Source organism: Sus scrofa, chromosome 2 (assembly GCF_000003025.6).
Source record: "Sus scrofa isolate TJ Tabasco breed Duroc chromosome 2, Sscrofa11.1, whole genome shotgun sequence".
Classification (NCBI taxonomy): domain Eukaryota; kingdom Metazoa; phylum Chordata; class Mammalia; order Artiodactyla; family Suidae; genus Sus; species Sus scrofa.
In genome coordinates, this window is record NC_010444.4 from 84,425,252 (window position 1) to 84,448,533 (window position 23,282).

At 38.1% G+C, this 23,282-nt stretch overlaps 1 protein-coding gene across 1 annotated transcript in view; it reads right to left on the reverse strand.

Moving 5' to 3' along the window:
- Nucleotides 1-23,282, reverse strand: part of COL4A3BP (collagen type IV alpha 3 binding protein) — a 127,594-nt gene that overhangs the window by 14,827 nt on the left and 89,485 nt on the right. The window contains 6 exon segments of the mRNA XM_021084454.1: nucleotides 3,315-3,385; nucleotides 4,434-4,566; nucleotides 7,616-7,711; nucleotides 14,519-14,566; nucleotides 14,568-14,612; nucleotides 17,182-17,264. Coding sequence (XP_020940113.1) covers nucleotides 3,315-3,385; nucleotides 4,434-4,566; nucleotides 7,616-7,711; nucleotides 14,519-14,566; nucleotides 14,568-14,612; nucleotides 17,182-17,264 — 476 coding nt within the window.

Below are 23,282 nucleotides of genomic sequence, written 5' to 3' on the forward strand. Positions count from 1 at the left end.
TGTAATGAAGTGTTTGAGCCTACATGACTATCAGGCTAAAGTACACAGTTATAGGAAGGGGTTTACATACTTAAAAAACAGGGCAAGCACAAATCAAAACTGAAGATTACACTCACAAAAAATGAAAAGTACTCAAGCATAAAATAAATGGAGACCATCCAATCAAAAAAAGAAAGAAAGAATGGAGAATCACAGAATCCTGGAAAATGAGGTTTAAAATGGCAATAAATAAACATCTATCAATTATCACCTTAAATGTCAATGGACTGAATGCTCCAATCAAAAGACACAGAGTGGCTGATTGGATAAAAAAGCAAAAACCTTCAATCTGCTGCCTATAAGAAACTCACCTTAGGACAAAGGACACATATAGATTGAAAGTGAGGGGTGGGAAAAGACATTTCATGCCAATGGACAAGACAGGAAAACAGGAGTTGCATCACTCCTATCAGACTTTAAAATGAAGGCCATAAAGAAAGACAAAGGACACTATTTAATGGTTAAAGGATCCATTCAAGAAGAGGCTATTACAATCATCAACATATATGCCCCCGATATAGGAGCACCCAGATACATACCACAAATATTAATGGACACAAAAGGAGAAACTGATGGGAATACAATCATAGTAGGAGACTTAAACACCCCACTCACATCAATGGACAGATTCTCTAGACAGAAAATCAATAAAGCAACAGAGATCCTTAAGTAAACAATAGAAAAGTTAGACTTAGTTGACATTTTCAGGACATTACATCCAAAAAAATCAGAATACACATTCTTCTCAAGTGTGCATGGAACATTCTCAAGAACTGATGACATATTGGGGCACAAAGCTAACCTCAACAAATTTAAGAGTACAGAAATTATTTCAAGTATCTTCTCTGACCACAATGGCATGAAACTAGAAATCAACCACAGGAAAAGAAATGAGAAAAAAACCTACTACATGGAGACTAAACACCATGCTACTAAAAAACCAAAGGGTCAATGAGGAAATCAAGAAGGAAATTGAAAAAATACCTCAAGACAAATGACAATGACACAACCACTCAAAATCTATGGGACGCCACAAAAGCAGTGCTGAGAGGGAAGTTCAGAGCAATACAGGCCTTGCTCAAAAAAGAAGAAATATTTCAAACAACAACTTAACCCACCACCTAAATGAATTAGAAAAAGAAGAAGAACAACACCCGCCGCCCCAAAGTCAGCAGAAGGAAGGAAATCATAAAGATCAAGGAGGAAATCAATAAAATAGAGATAAAAAAAAAGAAGAAAAAAATCAATAAAACCAAGAGCTGGTTCTTTAAAAAGGTAAACAAATTGACAAACCTCTGGCTAGACTCACCACGAAGAGGAGAGAAAGAACCCAAATAAACAAAATGAGAAATGAAAAAGGAGAAACCACAAGAGATACTGCAGAAATACAAAAAACTATATGAGAATACTATGAACAATTATATGCCAACAAATTTGACAATCTAGAAGAAATGGACAACTTTCTAGAGACTTACAGCCTGCCGAAAGTGAATCAAGAAGAAATATATGGAGTTCCCGTCGTGGCACAGTGGTTAACGAATCCGACTAGGAACCATGAGGTTGCGGGTTTGGTCCCTGCCCTTGCTCAGTGGGTTAACGATCCGGCGTTGCCCTGAGCTGTGGTGTAGGTCGCAGACGTGGCTCGGATCCTGCGTTGCTGTGGCTCTGGCGTAGGCCGGTGGCTACAGCTCCGATTGGACCCCTAGCCTGGGAACCTCCATATGCAGCGGGAGCGGCCCAAGAAATAGCAACAACAACAACAAAAAAAAGACAAAAGACAAAAAAAAAAAAAAAAAAAAAAAAAGAAGAAATATATCAACTGAACAGACCGACCACTAGAAATGAAATTGAGTATGTCATAAAAACACTCCCTACAAATAAAAGTCCAGGACCAGATGGCTTTACAGGTGAATTCTACCAAACATACAAAGAGGAACTGATGCCCTCTTTAAACTTTTTCAAAAGGCTGAAGAAGAAGGAACACTCCCAAAGACATTCTATGATGCTACCATTACCCTAATTCTAAAACCAGACAAAGATACCACCGAAAAAGATAACTATCGGCCAATATATTTGATGAATATAGACGCAAAAATTCTAAACAAAATTTTAGCCAACCGAATCCAACAACATATCAAAAAGATCATACACCATGACCAGGTGGGATTCATCCCAGGTTCACAAGGATGGTTCAACATATGCAAAGCAATCAATGTCATATATCACATTAACAAAAGCAAAGTCCAAAACCATATGATCATCTCAATAGATGCAGAAAAAGCATTTGACAAAGTCCAACATCCATTCATGATAAAAAACTCTTAACAAAGTGGGTATAGAGGGAACATACCTTAACATAATAAAAGCCATTTATGACAAACCCACAGCATATATAATACTCAAAAGAGAAAAGCTGAAAGCCTTTCCACTAAAATCTGGAACAAGACAGGGATGCCCGCTCTCACCACTGCTATTCAACATAGTATTGGAAGTCCCAGCCACAGCAATCAGACAAACAAAGGAAATAAAAGGTATCCAAATAGGAAGAGAAGAGATAAAACTGTCACTATATACAAATGACATGATACTATATATAGAAAACCCCAAAGACTCAACCCGAAAACTACTTGAACTGATCAACAAATCCAGCAAAGCCACAGGATATAAGATTAACATTCAGAAATCAGTCGCATTTCTGTATACTAACAATGAAACTTTAGAAAAGGAATACAAAAACACAATACCTTTTAAAATTGCACCCCAAAAAATCAAATACCCAGGAGTGAGGCCAGGGATCAAACTGGCAACCTCATGTTTCCTAGGCAGATTCCTTTCCACTGCACCACGATGGGAACTCCCCACTTCCGAATTTTAATATAGGCTAACAACATACTTTCCATTCTCCTATTCTTGCCATAGGAAACAATGATTCACTTTCACATTTGGTAACTCATTGTCTCCTCTAGAGACTAGATGCTAGAAAAATATTTAAAGGGATTTCAGGATTTTCTTTTTCAGATTTAAAGTGTGCATAACTAACTGGAGATCTTTATCCAACATACTGTTTCTGGTTATTTCTCAGGTTCTTGCCTGCACACAATTCTGCTTTAAATGACTTGGTATACCTTTCAGAGACATGAAATTCATGAATTATTAATAAAGTCTCTGAATCTTTTGCGGCATTTAATTTCCTGCCAAACATTACTTTAGAGAATTTTTATGTCTCGGTTCGAACTCTGCTGGTAACCTTTTGAGATGAAAAGACATTTATTTACCTTGTGTGTTTGATAAATGATGATTGCATTATCAGCTAATGTTTCCACCACATGAAAGTTTTCTATAGTTGCTGAAATAAAGAGAAAATGTTAGTAGTCAAAAAAAAAAAAAATCACCTTTTCCTAGAATGTGATTAATTCACTCATATTGAGAATCAAAGCAAATTCTAGTCACTGCTGCATTACCCATGCACAAATTATTCCCTAACACTATGACCCCTCCCTCCCTATGATCCCTAATTTATTGAAGCTGAATAAGTTGTTCTATTTAGATTTAGGGCATTATGTTTGTGAAAAGTGTCAAACTACCACTGATAAACATGTTCAGAAATACCCATACTTGTAAAATTTGGTGCCTGAGGGGAAAGTGCGTGCATGAATGTGCGCTCACACACACTCACACTCTCCAAAAACTCCGAACAAACCTCAGCAGGATTCATCTACGGTTTATTATGGAAACAAAAGAGTCTAAGGCAAGAGAAGACGATAAAAGAAAAATCTTTAATTTTAGTCCTGGCTTTTCCACTAACTAGTTCTGAGGCCTTTGACAAGTCACTTGACTTATCTAAATTTTACTTTATTACCTACCTATCACACAGGATTACTGAGGTAGTGGATCAAATGCTTTAATTTACTGAGTAGCATTTTGTACAATGAAAAGCTCTATTTATTTATTTATTTATTTTTTAAATTTATTTATTTTTGTCTTTTTGCTATTTCTTTGGGCCGCTCCCACGGCATATGGAGGTTCCCAGGCTAGGGGTGGAATCGGAGCTGTAGCCACTGGCCTACGCCAGAGCCACAGCAACGCGGGATCCGAGCCGCATCTGTGACCTACACCACAGCTCACGGCAACGCCAGATCCTTCACTCACTGAGCAAGGGCAGGGACCGAACCCGCAACCTCATGGTACTAGTCGGATTCGTTAACCACTGAGCCACGATGGGAACTCCAAAAGCTCTATTTAAATGTAAGGTATTATCAGTCCCTTATATGATTATCCAGATATTTTCTAAACTGACTTTGTAAACTATAGATCAGATGTACAAAAACCAGGTTAGATTTGAGATTAAATTCAAAATAATATTTATACCAAATATATTAATAATGGCAGCTTACTTTCCCAATCATTGCGAACATCGACATTCCAGAAGTAATTGCAGACTTCATGGCCCGTAACGCCTTTAACTGCATGGGTAGCTTTCAAAGGATCTAGAACAATCCCATTTTCTTCTACTTCTCTTCTATATACCTAGAGGATACAGTTAAAAAACCTGTTTAAAAATAAAAACCAAACCCTAGAGTACAAACATCAAAGTATATTTAAAATTTAGCAGCTTTTTAGAATTGTATGTATGAAAACATATTTACATAAATATTCTGCTAAAAGAAAGTTTAAAATTTCCAATCACTAACAAAACAACATAAAAATATTTAAAACTATGAATTCAGGGTACATATCAACTATGAAAAATATGAATATGTGATGAAAGACAAAATTACTATGAGTTGTTAAAATAGTAGACATATCAATTTAAATTTAGGCATTATTTACTGAACATTCGAAGACTGTTCAACATGGCTAAGAAGGCCAAATAAGCCTGGTTAGAATAAAATCTTGGTTAGAACATAATCTCTTTAGGGATACTGATTTACGGCAGCTCTGTTAATGCTGTATCCCCAGCATCTACAACACTTTCTGAAATGCAGTAGGCACTCAATTACTTGTTGAACCAATCATAGAAAGCTAAATCACATAAAGATTAGTGATATATTGCTTTAAATACTGAGGTTGTCCACCTAAGGTCAATCTCACTTTATTTTATTTTTTTAATTTTTTACTTTTTGGTCGTTTCAGGGCCGCATAGAGGCATATAGAGAGGTTCCAAGGCTTGGGGTCCAATTGGAGCTGTAGCTGCCAGCCTTCACCACAGCCACAGCAATGCGGGATCCGAGGTGCATCTGCAACCTACACCACAGCTCATGGCAGTGCCAGATCCTTAACCCACTGAGTGAGATCAAGGGTAGAACCTGTGTTCTCATGGATGCTAGCTGGGTTCATTAACCACTGAGCTACGATGGGAACTCCAATCTCACTTTAAATACTATGATTATATACATAAATTGCCGAACAAAATTAATTACTTCAAAGTCATGGAGGATTTGTACGCCAGACTGTTCTTGTGAGAAATGAAATAATATGTTACCACAGGGAGAACCAGCTCTCAATTTATGGAGTGCCTATGGAGCCAGACACTGTTACGCAGTTTACATAATTTCTCTTTTATGGTACCTCTCTCCAAACTACATTCCTTTACTTAGTTATTCATATTATTGGGACTCCTATTTTCCAAGTCACCCAAATGGGAAACTCAAGACTTCTGAGTCCTTCCCTCACATTTCACATAGTTATTAAGCTTATTACTAATCTTCCTAATCACATCTACTACTGGATACTTCTTTTAGGTAGGCTTTTATCGCCTTGTACCTGACTTACGTGGTTTTCTTGGTCTCTAGTTTCTTCCCTATCAGCCTAGTCCTGCTAAAGTGTTACTGTGTGTACAGTGGCTAGCTAGCCTACTGCTAGAGACAATAGAAAATTCTATTTAGGGAGTTATTTTATATTCCCCATAATCCAGCCCCAATTTCTCTCTCTCTAAAGACGGAGGGGCACTTTTTCTCTACCTTTCATTCCAAGAGGAGGAACTTCACCTGGACTATCACTTCTGGTTTTTCTTCACCCTTTCACCACCTCCTTCCTCCCTGGGTGGGGGTAGGGGGCAAAGGGACATTTGAAGGGCAAGTACGGGAGGAGGACTAGGCAGGCTTGGTTCAACCCCTTTTCCTTGTTACAGAATGTATCTTGGTCAGCTTTGGGGGCTAGTTCTTATGGGGAAGCCCTGTGATTATCTAGCTATGTCAGAAATATTATGTTTAATTATGAGGTAACATATTGGCAAGACCTTGTGGCAGCTGGTCTTCATGTTCTCCAGTCAGCTTATCAGAATCATAACTAACATCTTGGTATTTCATTTGCCTATCTCTTCTATCTTATTTCTTCATTTGTTCTTATTTGGGAGGAGAGGTAATTAGAACATTTAATATTGTATCCCATTTGCTGGAATAATTTTGGTCAGAAGACTACACAAAACTCCTAAATAAAAATGTGCTTTCAGAGTTCCCATCCTGGCTCGGTGGTTAACGAATCTGACTAGGAACCATGAGGTTGCGGGTTCGATCCCTGGCCTTGCTCAGTGGGTTAAGGATCCAGCGTTGCCCTGAGCTGTGGTGTAGGTTGCAGTAGAGGCTCAAATCCCACGTTGCTGTGGCTCTGGTGTAGGTCGGTGACTACAGCTCTGATTCGACCCTAGCCTGGCAACCTCCCTATGCGTGGGAGCGGCCCTATAAAAAGGCAAAAAGACAAAAACAAAAACAAAAAAAAGGCTTTCAAGTTTCTGTTCATGTTACATTTCTTGTATAAAATGCCTTCAACCTCACCTTTGTCACATGTCGTTTCCATTTCTAGACATAGTTCAAATGTTCCTTAATGTAAAACAATGTCTCAAATGAGAGATCTTTCTTTCTGATTTTTCTCCACTAGTCACCTATACTTTCATTTACTGTTATCAAACAGAACTAAGTAATTACATCTTTTTAAATGTCAATATCCCCTTTCTCCAACTAAAGTTTCAGCTTGAAGGGAAATCTTATTAAACATCTCATCTCCTTAACTTTAACAGCACCGTGGGCATATGGTAATTCAAAATTCAATGCTGTTGGAGCTTTTCAAACCAGCTCTCAATCTCTTGATCCTTGCTCTTACTCTCTGTCTCTTGTGTTTAGGGATGTGAGGAAGATTAGCTGACCAATGTCCAAATATCAAAAAAAGATGCAGTGAGAGAAGAACGAGAAGTGAGATACAGACCAAAGAGAGGAAAAAAGTGACACCTGGGTACAACATTTAGCATATTAAAAAAGAGAGAGAGAGAAACATCCAAAGAGAGAGCCATCAGCTAACAGTGACCTGTTCATATCAAAACCCCAATTTTATTTTCTCCATGGCTTAAGCAAAACAGAGTGGTCTGGGCAAACAGTTACATTAAGATCACAAAGAAATTACGTAAAAGCTAAACCAGGAAAGCAAAAGGACATTTTATTTCTCAACATCTGGTGCTTCTTTGATCAATGTAATAATTTATTTAAAAGAAATTTTAAAATGTTCTCTTACTTATGTCAGCAGTAATAAGTATGACTGTAACAGGCTTGCAATTAGAAACCTACGACAATACATTGGCGATTACCTTCATTTCTCCTTCTTCCACAACCAACTGCCAATTGGCATCTCCGCCTACATCCTGTAATGAGTAAGTCATGTGGTTCTGCACCATCTCTTCAACCTGGCAAAGAAAAGCAGAGCGATAAGAATCCACATCCAATTAAAAGCTATGTCATAGCCTCTAAAACAGAATGATATTTAGTTTACTTCAGTTCAGAAATGATGTTTTAGAAAGCTAAGCTACCAAATGCACAAAGGTTAGTAGGTTTTACACAGTATGACGACTTTAGTCCACATTCCAGATATCATATCCAGGTTAATGACAGGAGGGAGAAATGCAGGGAAGGAAGATGATCCACTCAAATAACATAGTGGCCTAATGTGCAAGTGACCAAAACAAGCATTTTCTGGAAAAAAGAATTATTCCTTCCTTAATCGTTAAATGCTTCCTTACAGAGATAATGTCTTAAAGTATAAAATCATGGAACATTAAGGTAAAAGAGGCACAAAGAGACCATCTAGACTAGTGTTCCTAAATTTAAGACTACATAAAGATATTAGAAAGCTAGATGTATGTCAAGATTTCCCTACAAAAAGGTAAGAAAACCCCTCTTATTTCATTGATAAAATTCTCTTTTATCGTGAGTACAAATCAACTCAACAAGCCACAAAAGTGGAGTTCCCACTGTGGTGCAAGGGGATCGGCAGCATCCAGGCATAGTGAGTTTAAAAGGATCTGGTGCTGCCTCAGCTGCCGCATAGATCCCAACTGTGGCAACTGCAGCTCAGATCTGATCCCTGGAGTGGGAACTCCATATGCTGATAGTCAAAAAAGAAGAAAAAAAAAAAAAATCAACCCTCCACATACTTGATTCCAATTTTATTGTTCTATTTCTTCTAGGGACAATGCTAATATCCATATATGTACAACATTTGCAAATAATCACCTTTTAGTTCATTCTTTCTAAATTTCTAACTAAAGTTTTTTTATTAAAATTGCAACCTCTGCTTTTAATCAAATTACCTCTACAGACCTTCTATAAGCAAATACAATTGAATATTTCACAATCCCAGAATTCTCAATCAGATTTATCAGTAATATTTCCTATAAGTATCGTTTGGAAATTCTCCTAGTATGAGATGTGGTTTGTGTGCTCTGTGTGTGTGTGTGTATAAGATTTTTTTTCTACTATAGTTGATTTATAATGTTCTGGCAATTTATTCTGTACAGCAAAGTGACACAGCCATTCATATATATAATAAAATATATGTGTGTGTATATTTATATATGAGATAATTTTTATATTATCCTCCATGTTCCATCAGAAGTGTATGAAATTTGTTTTTGTTTCTTAATTTTTTTTTGTCTTTTGTCTTTTTAGGGCCACACCTGCGGCACATGGAGGTTCCCAGGCTAGGGGTCGAATCAGAGCTACAGCTGCCAGCCTACACCACAGCCACAGCAATGCCAGATCTGAGCTGCATTTGTGACCTACACCACAGCTCAGGGCAACGCTGGATGCTTAACCCAGTGAGTGAGGTCAAGGATCGAATCCGCAACCTCATGGTTCTAGTCAGACTTGTTTCCGCTGTGCCACGACGGGAATCCTGAAACATGTTTTTAAACAGATCTGAAATGATAAAAAGATCATCTCGGAAAGAACTAGCACTTTTACCATAGATGGTTTCTAAGCACTATTTTCTAAACTTTCACTGATAATCTTGTCATATAATATTAAGGCAGAAAAGAGTTGAAAATATGTATATTATACTCTTTAGAGCTGAATACATACTTTTAGGTAAGACAGTGGGAATTAAGAATACCTATGAGATTAGAGACAGAAAAAAAAATGTTTCTCCCAAACAGGCCCTGCCTTAAACGGATTACCTGTGACAGAAAAATGTTAAGGATTTTATTCTGCTAAAAATAGTTGTTTTTTAAAAAACTTTAGTGTTATTTAACTCCCCCCCCCTTTTTTTTTGCTTTTTAGGGCCACATTTGTGCATATGGAAATTCCCAAGCTAGGGGCTGAATTGGAGCTACAGGTGCCAGCCTACACCCACAGCCACAGCAACACGGGATATGAGTCACGTCTGTGTAACCTAAGTTTAACCATGGTTAGGTTATATTTGGTGTGTGAGTACAGTCATGAATGCCCAAGTCATTGCCCTGTAGTAGTATTCCATTTACTGTTTTCAGTTATGACTCTATATCAAAAGTAAGTGGGGGAGATCCTGTTGTGGCTCAGCAGAAACAACCTGACTAGTATCCATTAGGATGCAGGTTTGATCCCTGGCCTCGCTCAGTGGGTTAAGGATCTGGCATTGCCATGAGCTGTGGTGTAGGTTGCAGATGCGGTTTGGATCTGGTGTTGCTGTGGCTGTGTGCCGGCCAGTGGCTATAGTTCCAGTTCAACTCCTAGCCTGGAATTGCCGGTGAGGCCCTAAAAAGACCAAAAAAAAAAAAAAAAAAAAAAAAAGAAATGGAGACAAGGGATTATTAATCGGATGACCAGAATAAGCATATGCCAAATTTTCCTTCTAACAAGATCAAAATTTGGGAGTTCCCGTCATAGTGCAGGGGTTAACGAACCCAATCAGGAACCATGAGGTTTTGGGTTCAATCCCTGGCCTCACTCAGTGGGTTAAGGATCAGGTGTTGCCGTGAGCTTTGGCGTAAGTTGCAGGTGAGGCTCGGATCCCACGTTGCTGTGGCTCTGGTGTAGGCTGGCAGCTACAGCTCTGATTAGACCCATAGCCTGAGAACCTCCATATGCCGTGGATGTGGCCTAAAAAGACAAAAAAAAAAAAAACTTCAAAATTTGAAACAATGTTACTAGAAACACCTATGACTTAAATAGAGATAAAACACATCTAAAATAAGAGGCAATGGAATTTCCCTCTGTGGCTCAGTGGGTTAAGGACTGGATGTTGTCTCTGTGAGGATGTGAGTTCCATCCCTGGCTGCTGCATAGGTCACACACATAGCTTGGATCTAGTGTTGCCATGGCTGTGGTGTAGGCTGGCAGCTGCAGCTGCAGCTCTGATTTGACCCCTAGCCAGGAACTTCCATATACCGCAGGTATAGCAGTAAAAGGAAAAAAAATTTAGTAAGAGGTGATGGTACTTCAATTCTGATCTTTCTTTCACCTCACATTTGAATCACTTAGTATGCATTTTAAAAGGCTAGATCTTTTCTAATATTAATATAAATTTTTTCGGAATATTAATATATTAATGAATTTTTCTAATATTAATGAAAAAATTTTAAGAGAAAATTGTCCTTTGTGGTAAACAAAACTGCAATGAAAAAGTCTCAGAAGGGCTCAGACAGAGCTTAGATCTCTATCTCTTATTCACATAAAAGGGTATAATTATGCTTACTGTTAGAGTCAGAGTCCTAAAGAGATTTGTTGGATATAATAATTTATTATAACAAGTTAACAGTGTACTGTAACCCAAAAGAAAAAACAGTCAAGGACTTGAATAGTCAATTCACTGAAAACACAATAGCCAAGAAACAAAAATACCGCCTTTAGTCTATCAGATTGGCAAATATTAACTGAATTATTATTCAGTGTCAGTACAGCAAAAGAAAACTGACTCACAGAGTATAGGTGGTTCAACTATCCTAATGAACAGTGTGACAATAAGAATAAAAACTTAGCAGTGTGCACAAATTTTGTCCTAAAAATTCTACTTCTAGGAATATATTCTAAGGAGTAATTGGATATGTACAATAATGTATATGTAGCACTATTTATTAAATAATAGAGACTAAGTGAAAATAAACTAATATTCACTATTAGGTGAGTAGATAAATCTAGTATGCACATCCATACAATAACAACGAATCTAGACCTACATTTACTGATGGGAAGACAGGTCTAATTATTATTATTATTTTTTTTTTTAAAGCTAGTTACAAAACAGTATGTACAGAATTACCTACTTTGTAGAAAAAAATAATTAGTAAGATGTGTGTAATTATCAACATGTGTTGATTTTATTTATTTTAACATACAGTTAGGGTAAAAGGATATGCATGAGTGGATTAAAAGTGATCTAGTATTTTATTTTTTATTTACTCTACTTTTGAGTTCTGTTAATTAGTGGTATTACTTATACAATAAAAAGACAAAGGTGAATTAAAGAATTATCACAACAATGTGTTCCTATGGACGTAAAAAGGGGAAAAGCTTTGTACAGAATGTTTTTCCAATGATGCTTACCATATATTAACCTGCAGAGAGATGTACTACCAAACTTTGATTTTTTTTTTTTCTGCCTCAACTAAGTATGATTTCTATGTCCTTTGATTCTGAGATGACATCTTAGAGGGCACTGTATTAATGCAAATGTGACCCAAAAGACCCATTCATTAATCCAAGTCCTCCTACTTTCTGTACACTCTGATTTAGAGCTACTTAATTTCAGTATTTGCTCATCAGACAGACAGATGCATATGTTGCTACTAATCTCCTAGTAGAGTCACATATTATATGTTATTTTCAGGGCACTCTCAGTTCTACATTTAATTATCTACTCAATCAGGACTATGAACATTATTTCAACAAGAACAAGCAGGTATGAGCCAAGACTTGTATGTAGACACAAAGCCAAGTGAATCAACAGTTATTGTCAGAGGCACTGTGCTAATGACACAAATACTGTAATAAATACTTAAGACCTGAATTTCTTTTCTTCATTTCCCCTTTTAGGCATATTAAAGAGAATAATCAAAAGCTTAAGAACAGAATGTATCATCGCAACACCATACATTAGGGAAAAAACACACCAGAAGAATTTGCTCAACCATGTATAAAGTTACACAAAAAATAGGTAAGAAGTAAGCCACTTTGGCAGTCTTATAAAAATTTGGGCACCTACTTCTCAGTGATATATTCATCTGTACTTAAAGGCTCTCAGTTGTTTTATATATCTCTACAGCCTGGGCCCAGATCTGGGTTCAAAGTCCTATTTCTAGGCACTTATCAGTGGCTTACATTCTTTTCTTGCTCCGTACATTTCTTTCACTTATAGCCCGTGTATTTCTATATTTAAGGGAACATGGTGACCAGTACTGATGTCTTTAGTTAATTCTGCTTTATTATTTTAATGGAAGGTGAGTGAGCAGAATAAACAAAATTCTCCAGTATTAACTAGTATGGTCACTAATTTACTGTGACCATAATTCACTATTTAAAAAAGCAGCATAAATGAATGAGCAAGAGTAAGAATACTGTAACAAATTTGCTATGGGTGATTTTGATAACAACTGATCCATCTTCTCAAAATGTTCAAGGAGGAAAAAAGCTACAAAAGTCAGGAAAAAATTTGAATCTTAATTTTCTTATTTATAACAGTTGAATACTAATGTAAATTTTATCTGCATGTCTGTTCTAAATTGACTTTTAAAATTTTTAATGGAATATTCTGACAGAAAAATAACGTAAATAATTGTGATTAGCTTAAAAGAAATAATGTTATTATAATGATAATAAAAGCTCACTTATTGAGCACTATTACATTTACGTTCAGTGATAGAGTTCTATCTTGATGATAGAAGCAACACTCAGAGGGTTAGAAAAGGTGTCCAATATCATGCAGGAAACCAGATTTAAACTTGGTCATTTGGACTAGAAAGCTCAGGTTCTTAACATACAATAATGTATCGACCCAATAAAACACAATCACCCTAAAAACAAAGCTGAATGCAATGATTTAAAAAGAACCTATTTTAACTAACGTTGACGATAAAAAATATTCCTTCAATGATACTTTGATTTATTACAAGGACAGAGACTGCAAGCATCCAGCTTTCTGTACTAAATTCCAAGCCTTGCTGACATAAACAATCAAATCAATTTCCATTGATTTAGCATATGAACAGGAATACTCATTATAATATCAAAGGTAATTTGCCTAAAGTAAACACAATCTGTTCAATATTAAACGGTAATGAGAAATTTATTAAAAAAGTTATTTCCCTGGGGAATATATTATGAGACATTTTAAATTAGATTAGGAGTGAGACTTGAAACTGTTTAATGCTGTAACATATCCTATAGAACATGACCATAAAAGTTCTGATCCTGTCTAAGAATGATATTAATGAACTAAAACAGGTACTTCATTGTCAATCAATGTGAAATCTTTAGGATAAACTCCTACACGGCAAAATTCAAGCTATCACAGCAGAGGATATAAAGGCACATGCAAGGGATTGAAAAACATTTAGGATATAAGAAGGCTTTTAATGCTGTGTACTATTATTATTTAAAATCAAATAAAACAAGGGCTAACAAAGATCTAGAACGGAAAGCAGGCGAAAATAGCACAGAAAACCCAAGTCCATCATACATCAACAGTACTGGAGCTGAATCTGTAAATCGTCAGAGCACGACTAGATCAATGGAAACATGGAGAAGGACTATAGGGCACCAGAGACAGAAAAAAAAAACCAAGTAATAAACAAAGCAAACAAGCATTCAGTACCAATTCCAACACAAGATAAGAAGAGAGAACAAAGCACTATATGAACAAGCTCAGCAGCAGTGCTGACTTCAATGCACCTATTATGTGTTATGCTCCAAATCTTTCTATAAACAATGCAGTGCTTCCATAATACAAAATACTACTATTAATCCCAAGAAAGAGATTTAATATCACTGGCACACTTCTGGTATAACAACTATTTGACAAGCCAATCCCTATTCCCCACCTTCTTTCCCTTGAATAAAAAAGAATGAACATATGTTCAGAAGACTTCTAACAGTTCTGGAGGATGTATATGGAAAGAAAACACTAATATCAAAAAGTCTCATTCTTAAATGCAAGAAAAGGAAGAAAACTTATACAAGAAGATGGTTTTATTAACAGTGAAAACAACACAGCACATACTTTTGGTGAACTCTAACATACTTACCTTTTGGACAAACCTATGAGTCCCCACAGAAGAAAAGGCATCTCCAGATGCATGGCGGTAGGCCATGTAACCTGACACCATTTTCACTCTGTGACTAGGAGAAACATTAATGTAAATGGGAAGTTTTATAGTGGTATTTGCACCTTAAGAACGGACAGATAGATATACATTTAATTACTGAACACTTAGTAGTACTTATTGAATTATGAAACTACTCTGAACGTCTAAGTCTTGCCAAATCTTGACACTTCACAATATCCAATTCTTTTCTGTTTTGTTTGTTTTGTTTTTGTCTACACTATGGCATGGAGGAATCCTGGTCAGGGACTGAACCCACAGATAGCAGTGACCTAAGCCACTGCAGTGATGTCAAATCCTTAACCAGCTGCACCACAAGGGAACACCCCAATTTCATCTTCTGGATTCCATAGATTCTATTTTAGACCAAGAAATTAGTCTTTGGCTTCGTCCCAGTAAGAATCTCTAGTATCAGCATGGGATCATTTACCATGAATCAATCTTAATACTGATAACCAAATAAATTTTTTTTTGTCTTTTTTTTTTTTTAAGGGCTGCACCCGAGCAAATGGAGGTTCCCAGGCTAGGGATCGAATCGGAGCTGTAGCTGCTGGCCTAACCACTGCCACAGCAACACCAGATTTGAGCCACGTCTCGCCTATACTGCATGCAGCTCACAGCAATGCCGGATCCTAACCCACTAAGCGAGGCCAGGATCAAACCCCACTCCTCTAAAATGTTAGTTGGTTCACTAACTGCCAAGCCATGATGGGAACTCCCCAATAATTTTTCTTATCCAGACTCTGGACAAATTATTCCAATCTTCCAGGGCCCTGCAGGCTGTGTCACTTACTGAACCAAGATCACTGGTTGCTTCAGTTATGTTCCACAAGTACATATCATCTACATTTATGTCTCCCTTCCATGAAGATTATCTGGCCTTCATCCCATCAATTCACTCCTGTTAAACCACCGCTTAACTCTTTCTCTCCTCAGCTCACCTAGTTCTTCTCACTTATTCAATAAATATTACTAAATATACTGAACCAGAAAATTGTGTGTTTGTGTGCATGCTCATCTTCTAACTATGGGGAAAGACAACTGGTAATTTCTGTTCAAACTATATAAACACAATAGCTAGGATCTCATTTCTCTTTACTACTTTATTGCATATATCTTTCCTATATCAACAGTAATTTAGCAAATGATGTTAACTCAAAAAATGTGTTACTAAGAATAACCCAGGAAGTGGCTTTGTTGTTGTGAGCTCTGTACAATAATAGCTATCTGTGCAATGAAGTAATGACTGAACCTTTGAACTGATCTCTGCATTACTACTAGAGCATCAGGAATAGACTGAAATAAATGGTTGATAGCCACATTTACATTTAAAAAAAACACGGTGAAAGAAAAAAAAAAAAAACCTAGAACATCCTAGAAAATGAAATACAGTGATGATACTATTTCAGATAATATTTTGGCATCCAAAATAGAACTCATTTAAGGAACTGAAAGTTCTATTGAGTTCTGTATAGCATCTCTTGGGTATAAAAACAAGCATAAGCTTAATAAATAATGTGATGAACTTTTCATCATTGATTTAGGGAAAAAAATCAAGAAAAGTAACATGAAAACAAACACCATAACGAAGTACTACCCAAAACAGACTGGTAAAAAAAAGCCATACGTCTTAGCAATGACAGGGAATGAACAAGCCAACTTTCTATGCAAGTGAGTTTGTAGTATAAAACTGAAAACATGATTTATTTGCAAGACTCTTAAGTCTGAGAAAATAGCTAAAATTCATCCTTAAGTACCATCTAGTGGTAATACACAATAACTGCAATGTTGCAGATTTAAGGTTAAAGGATCAAATTAGTCTTCAAACTAGAGTTAAAAGATTTAAGAATGCTTTCCTTCAACTTTCACAGAAGGAACTGGGTATAACGCTGTGAATTTAATGATGCTACAGCACAAGCAAAGTAAAAGTGAGGAAGTAACTGAAGGTGAAGGTAATGAAAGCAATAAAGGGATTAATAAAAAATGGGGAATTCCACTGTGGTACAGTGGATTAAGACTCCAACTGCAGCGGCTCAAGGTCACTGCAGAGGCATAGGTTCGATTCCTGCCCAGTGCAGTATGTTAAAGATCCGGTGTTGCCTGCACAGGTCTCAGTTGCAGTTTGGATTCAGTCCCTGGCCTGGGACTGCCATAATGCCACGGGTGCCGCCATAAAAAAACAAAACAAGACAAACCCGAATGGTACTAATATGGAAGAAAAATAAATTCTTGGTCATCTTCCTTATAAATTCATATAGTACTTGGTAGTAAAAAGAATTCAAAGAGAGTGCTTAATCAGAGCAAACATAGGCTTTACATTAACAGAATGATAATAAAGTTGTCAAGGAGAATAGGTAGAATATTTCTATTAATTTCATGATATTACAAGTGCTCCTTTAAACAATCATTAAGCTCTTTCTATTGGCTTGGAAATTGATCAATGAAGGAAGTGACTTAAAATGATTCTTCTGCCTTTGGACTCAATGTAGACAGACTTTTTAGATTGTGAGTATCATGAGTTCAAATGCTATTCATATGAAAAAACATATATTAAGGATTTTTATAATTTTTAATAATATACATACCTGTTCTTCTATTTTGTCTTGTCTGTCAAGAGCAGCTTCAACAGCATCAAAGAATTCTTCTCATTAATCAAAACTGTTGGGCCCTCCTATTCAAACACATAGGGGGGAAAAAGCAGTTAATTCAAGAAAATAGAAAACAGTGATAACCTTGGATTAACTCTGGGTAAAGTTGAAAAGTGAGTTGATAAACAACATTTCTGATTCACTTCATATACAAGGTAGGTAATATATCATAAAGACAAAAAAAATCTGTGCAAAATCCTGAGAGTTACAACTAATTCACTCACTCAGAACTCAAATACTGACTGTAATTGACAAAAACCATGTTAGGCTTTTAGAGTGAGGGTTGATAACTATGCCCACAGGCCAGTTTCAGTGGCTGCTTACTTTCTGTATGGACTTTAAGCTAAGAATTCTTTCTTTCTCTTTTTTTTTTGCTTTTTAGGGCCACACCTGTGGCATATGGAGGTTCCCAGGCTAGGGGTCAAACCCAGAGCTACGGCTGCCTGCCTACACCATGGCCACAGCAACTCAGGATCCAAGCCTCGTGTGTGACTTACACCACAGCTCACAGCAATGCCAGATCCCCGACCCACAAAGCAAGAACAGGATCAAACCCGCATCCTCACAGATACTAGGTGGATTCGTTCTGCTGCACACAAGGGAATCTCAGAATTCCATTTTAAATGTTGGGAAATAAGAAAAAAATAACATCTTATGACATTTGAGAATTATATGAAATTAAAACAAAGCTTATTTAATATAATCAAGGTCATTCATTTATGTATTGTTATATTTGCTTCATGTTACAGTGACAGAGTTGAGTACTTGGTGACAGAAACTAAATTGCAGAAGGGTTTTGAGTATAAAGTTGCAGAAGATATAACCAATGAGAAGTAAAGCGAGGACTCTGAGGGGGATCTCCTAAGCAAAGTCAATTATATCACGGAGAAAGACAAGTTGAGCTGATATTTGAAAGCCTGTTGAACGGTACAGGCAGTGCAGTCATCACCTGGAGAATTGTTAAAATGAAAATTCCTAGGTCCCATTCGCAGAAATTACTTTTCGGTAGGTCTTAGGTGGAGCCAGGAATATGCATGTTTAATAATGCCTCCAAGTGATTCAAACCAAGCAGAATCTCAGCTATTTCAGAAGATAAAAGTATAAAGAATAGCAAAATGGAAACAAGCAAGGTATGTGTGTGTAATGCCGTGATAAAACACATTGAAGTGGACTCTTAAGTGAACAACAGTAGTTGGGGCCCAGAGTAGGTTACCCCCAAGATGTCCTAATGGCGTATTGATATTTCGAAATAAAGTTACTCAAGAAACAGCCAATCAAGAGGGACACTGACACTCTTGTCTCCCTAAAGCAGGAAAAATGTGACAGGTGCATCCCCTGACTCGTGAGGAAGGACACCCTTATTGCCAAAGACAGTGAATTTGGTCTGAGAAGCGAGATGTCTCTATCAACAATCCTGGTTACTTCTTTAATTTACTATTCCATGCCCAATTCTATTCATTCTTACTAATTGGGCACCCAAAACCTAAGTTTCTTGTCCTATCAATTCCTCACAAACTTATGTTCTTAGATGAAAAGCTGACTGACTGCTTTGGCCACTCTGGGTCTTATTTCTATGGGAACCCATGCACATGAATTAAAATTTTCTCCTGTATCAATTTTATTTTTAATCTAGCCACAAGAACTCATGAGAGCAGAGGGGAAACATCATATTACGGTAAAACTGAAGGCTGAAGAAGTAGGCTCGGGTTTAAGTGTCCCAAATTTTAAACATACAAAATAAGACATGAACAATTGCGGTTCTGTCTGGAATCTTCCCGGTTACACTGAAAATCCCAAGTCATCACTAAAGTACTGGAGTTCCTGCCATGGCTCAGTGGTTAACAAATCCAACTAGGAACCATGAGGTACAGGTTCGATTCCTGGTCTTGCTCAGTGGGTTAAGATCCGGCGTTGATGTGAGCTGTAGTGTAGGTTGCAGACGCGGCTCTTGGATCCCACGTTGCTGTGGCTCTGGCGTAGCTGGCAGCTACAACTCCAACTAGACCTCTACCTGAGAATCCCATATGCTGTGAGTGTGGCCCTAGAAAAGACAAAAATAAATAGAATAAATAAAAATAAAAAAAAAGTATCTAGCAACATCACCCTCCCCTGCTACAACCTGGGCCATACATGAGTTGGAACTATGCTATAATTTCCTGCATTTGGCACAGGCATATCAGAAATCTGACTTAATGCAGTAGCTCCGTAGAGTTATGAGGATCCTTAAAACTCACTTCAAAAAAAGCCCCAATTTCGTTGGACTTCAAAGGTCTCTTCAAGGAGATAGAACTCAACCTCTGGCCAAGACAAGAATTCCAGACCCTTATCATCACCCATACATCTTAGTGTAATGTCCCTCACCCACCTGAACAACCTGTCCTACTCCTTCCTGCCCTACAGGAAAGGTATATGGCCCACTCCTCACACCCACCCCACAGCGGTCTCATAGGACCTCAACCAACCAGCAAGTGTTATCTTAAGACCCCTCTTCCTCAAACAATCAGTGGGCCAGCAGGTATATCCTGAGCCCTCTTCTCTGACTGGGAAGAGAGGAGCCTCTTAACTCAATAACTTCTTCTTTTCACCTCACTATGCAGAAATTCTTCTTCAGACCTGCATGCACAGACCATGACAATTTCATCTACACTTTAAAAAACTGCAATACTCATTCAATCATGTCGGAGTCTCAGGAGTCTAACACTTGAGAACAGCAGTCCTAATCAACTTTGGGGAGTTCCCGGGTGGCTCAGCAGGTTAAGGATCAGCATTGTCACTGCTGTGGCTCAGGTCACTATGTGGTGCGGGTCTGATTCCTTCACATGCCACTAATGCGGCGTCCCTGAAACTGAACAGGGTGCTGTGGGGCTCCAGGCATGGAAGCATTTTAGTGTCCCCCATCTCTTATTTTAGGAAATAGAAGCCTCTATCCCCTTGGAATACTAATTTCTCAGTTCTCTCTAAGTAAACACTCCTCTTTGGGTTCTAGTGCAGACTCCTTCTCCTCTGCCCATCCCTTAGATGTGAGTACTTCTCAGGGTTCCCCACAGCATACTAATTCATTTCCATGATTTCAGTCATCATCTGACAATTCCCCACTTTATAGCCTGTCCGTCTCTGTCGCTAATAATATATGAGGGAATTCTCAAGTGAATGTTTCAACTCATATGCAACCTAAAACCTCCCCCCAACCCTACCTCCATACCAATATGAGGCAGAAACCTGGACCTGTTCTTGAATTCCTCCTCTTTCCCTCATTCAATTACCATATCCTTCAATTCTACTTTCTAAATATCTGATTTTGTCCCTGTATATAGTCCTACTATTCTATCCTAATTCAAGCCATTTTTCAATTCTCACCTGTAATACTGAAAAAGCCTCCAAGCCCCCGTCAGTCACAACTGTCAACTTCAATCCACCCTCCTCGCCACAGGAAGCAAGAATGATTTTTCTAAACGTAAATCTGAATACTTCTAGTGCTTAAAAACCACTGCCAGAGGATACTGGTTCTTGCAGACCTCTCAAGCCAGTCTTGCCGCTCCCCATCCTCCACTGGCCCACCTTCACAGATAAGTGTTTTACCCTATGGCAAAATGCTCTCTTTCCTTCTGGTCTCCAAATGTTTTCTTTCTTCTCAGCTCCTACAAGCAAACACTTTCTAGGCTATTCACCTGGTTAACAAACATTTAGACTATATACACATGACTAAGATTTTAACTCAGATGTTGTTTCATCTGGAAGCCATTCCTGACTCAATATCCTCCCAGTGTTAAAAAATGTCTCATAGGTACACTATACTAACTGCCTATTAACTGCTCCATGTTCCCATTATATACTCAGCTAAGGCTCTCAGGCAGAATCCTTCTTTGCCTGGTTCCTTGCAATGTCACCCAAACCTAGCACAGTGTCTTGCATTAGTTAAATCTTAAGAAATGTCTAAAATCCATGAAAATGAAGTGTGGACACAAGTAAATACAGACTATTTAAAACTTCAAAAGAAAGGGGAAAAATGTAAAAACAGGCCCTAGTTAAGAACCATGTAACTCGATACTACAGGGATTTGAAATAAAATTCCTGTTACGGCAAGAAAAAATTTAAACATAAAAAATTTTTCTCTGCCTGGGGTTCCTGTTGTGGCACAGTGGAAACAAATCCGACTAGGAAGCATGAGGTTGCGGGTTTGATCCCTGGCCTTGCTCAGTGGGTTAAGGATCCAGTGTTGGGAGCTGTGGTGTAGGTCTCAGACGCGGCTCAGATCTGGCGTTGCTGTGGCTGTGGTGTAGGCTGGCAGCTGTAGCTCCGATTCCACCCCTAGCCTGGGAACCTCCCTATGCTGTGGATGCGGCCCTAGAGAAGACAAAAAGACCAAAAAAAAAAAAAAAAAAAAAAAAAAATTTTTTTCTCTGCCCTCTGGCCTCCTCTTTCCTTGTACTGTGTATCGTATATCTGCCCCATCGGCAAAAATACCTGCCCAACCCTAAAACACAACATTCTTCTAACATCAAGGAGACAACTCCTTAAAAGGTAACCTTCCTTCTTGATCTTATAAGGGGGTTACCACTAGGACTTACCACTTTGTACTTGTAGAACTGGATTGTGTAAACAGTCAATATTACATCATTTGCTTTAAGGTTCTCTGCCTCAAAAAACCTATATATACATAACTCTGCTTTGACTTCAGTGGGCAGAAGAGTTCTCCCTAATTTGGCTTGAATAAAATTTACCTTTCTTTCTCAGACTGAGTGATTACTTCTTTGTTGACATGCATGACTTAGCGGGCAGGATATCAGAGATACCTATCAGAGGACACCCGGAGTCTACCAGGAACTGGCCCTCAGTACCAAACATGGGTCCACTGAGCCCCACCAGCCTCTCAGTACTCCTCAGGTGTTCTGGTGAGTTCTCCTAATATCCAGATCTCATTGTTTAAGTGATGATTCTGAAAATTCTATTTGAGCTGTTTCACTTAGGACTTGGAATTTGGGTTCGATCCCTAGCCTTGCTCAGTAGGTTAAGGATCTGGCAGTGCTGCAAGCTGTGGTATATAGGCTGGCAGCTGCAGGTCTGGTTTGACCCGAGCCTGGGAACTTTCTTATGCTGAGGGTGCAGCCCTAAAAAAGAAAAAGAAAAGAAAAAAAGAAAAAAAAAAAAGATTTGGAATCTCAAGGAGCAACAGTGCATTTCTTAGGCAGGACTTAGAGGGTCTGAGCAAGAGGCCCAGGGACATGTTGGTGGCTAAGGTTTTGTTAAATTTGGCTTAAATTGAAAAAAAAGATATATGGTCAGAACAAAGCTTTTACTAGTGAAATTAGAGACTTAATTGTTCAGCTCTGAAGATTAAGGGAGACCCACTATAACCATTAAGTGAATACTGCTTGTTCAAAGGCATGACAGAGGCTGGTAACCTACCACTCCAAGTACTCATGGTGGCTTGATGCTGTTATAGGGAGAAATAGAGCCAGGTGAAAGAATCAAACCAACCCAAGGTTAACTTCTTGGAGAACTACATTCAATATACCAGACTGTCCTCAGAAACTGTTCAGATCATATTTCATATCTGAATTAGGCTACAAAATTAAAAATGGGAAATTGTGCCTCAAAGGCTAAAGAGCTCCTGGATGGACAGTCACCTATGGGAATACCAGTCGGGTTTATGTATGCCTGCAAATTCTTAATTGGAACTAAAGGAAATTGGGCCATAAAATGGTTGACTAGTTCGCTAAAACCTAGGCTGACTTTGGAGTTCCCGTCGTGGTGCAGTGGTTAATGAATCCGACTAGGAACCACGAGGCTGAGGGTTCGATCCCTGGCCTTGCTCAGTGAGTTAAGGATCTGGCATTGCCGTGAGCTGTGGTGTTAGGTTGCAGATGCAGCTCGGATCCTGCATTGCTGTGGCTCTGGTGTAGGCCGGCAGCTACAGCTCTGATTAGACCCCTAGCCTGGGAACCTCCATATGCCGAGGGAGGGGCCCTAGAAAAGGCAAAAAGACAACACAAACAAACAAACAAACAAAAAAACAAACAAAAAAACAAACAAAAAAC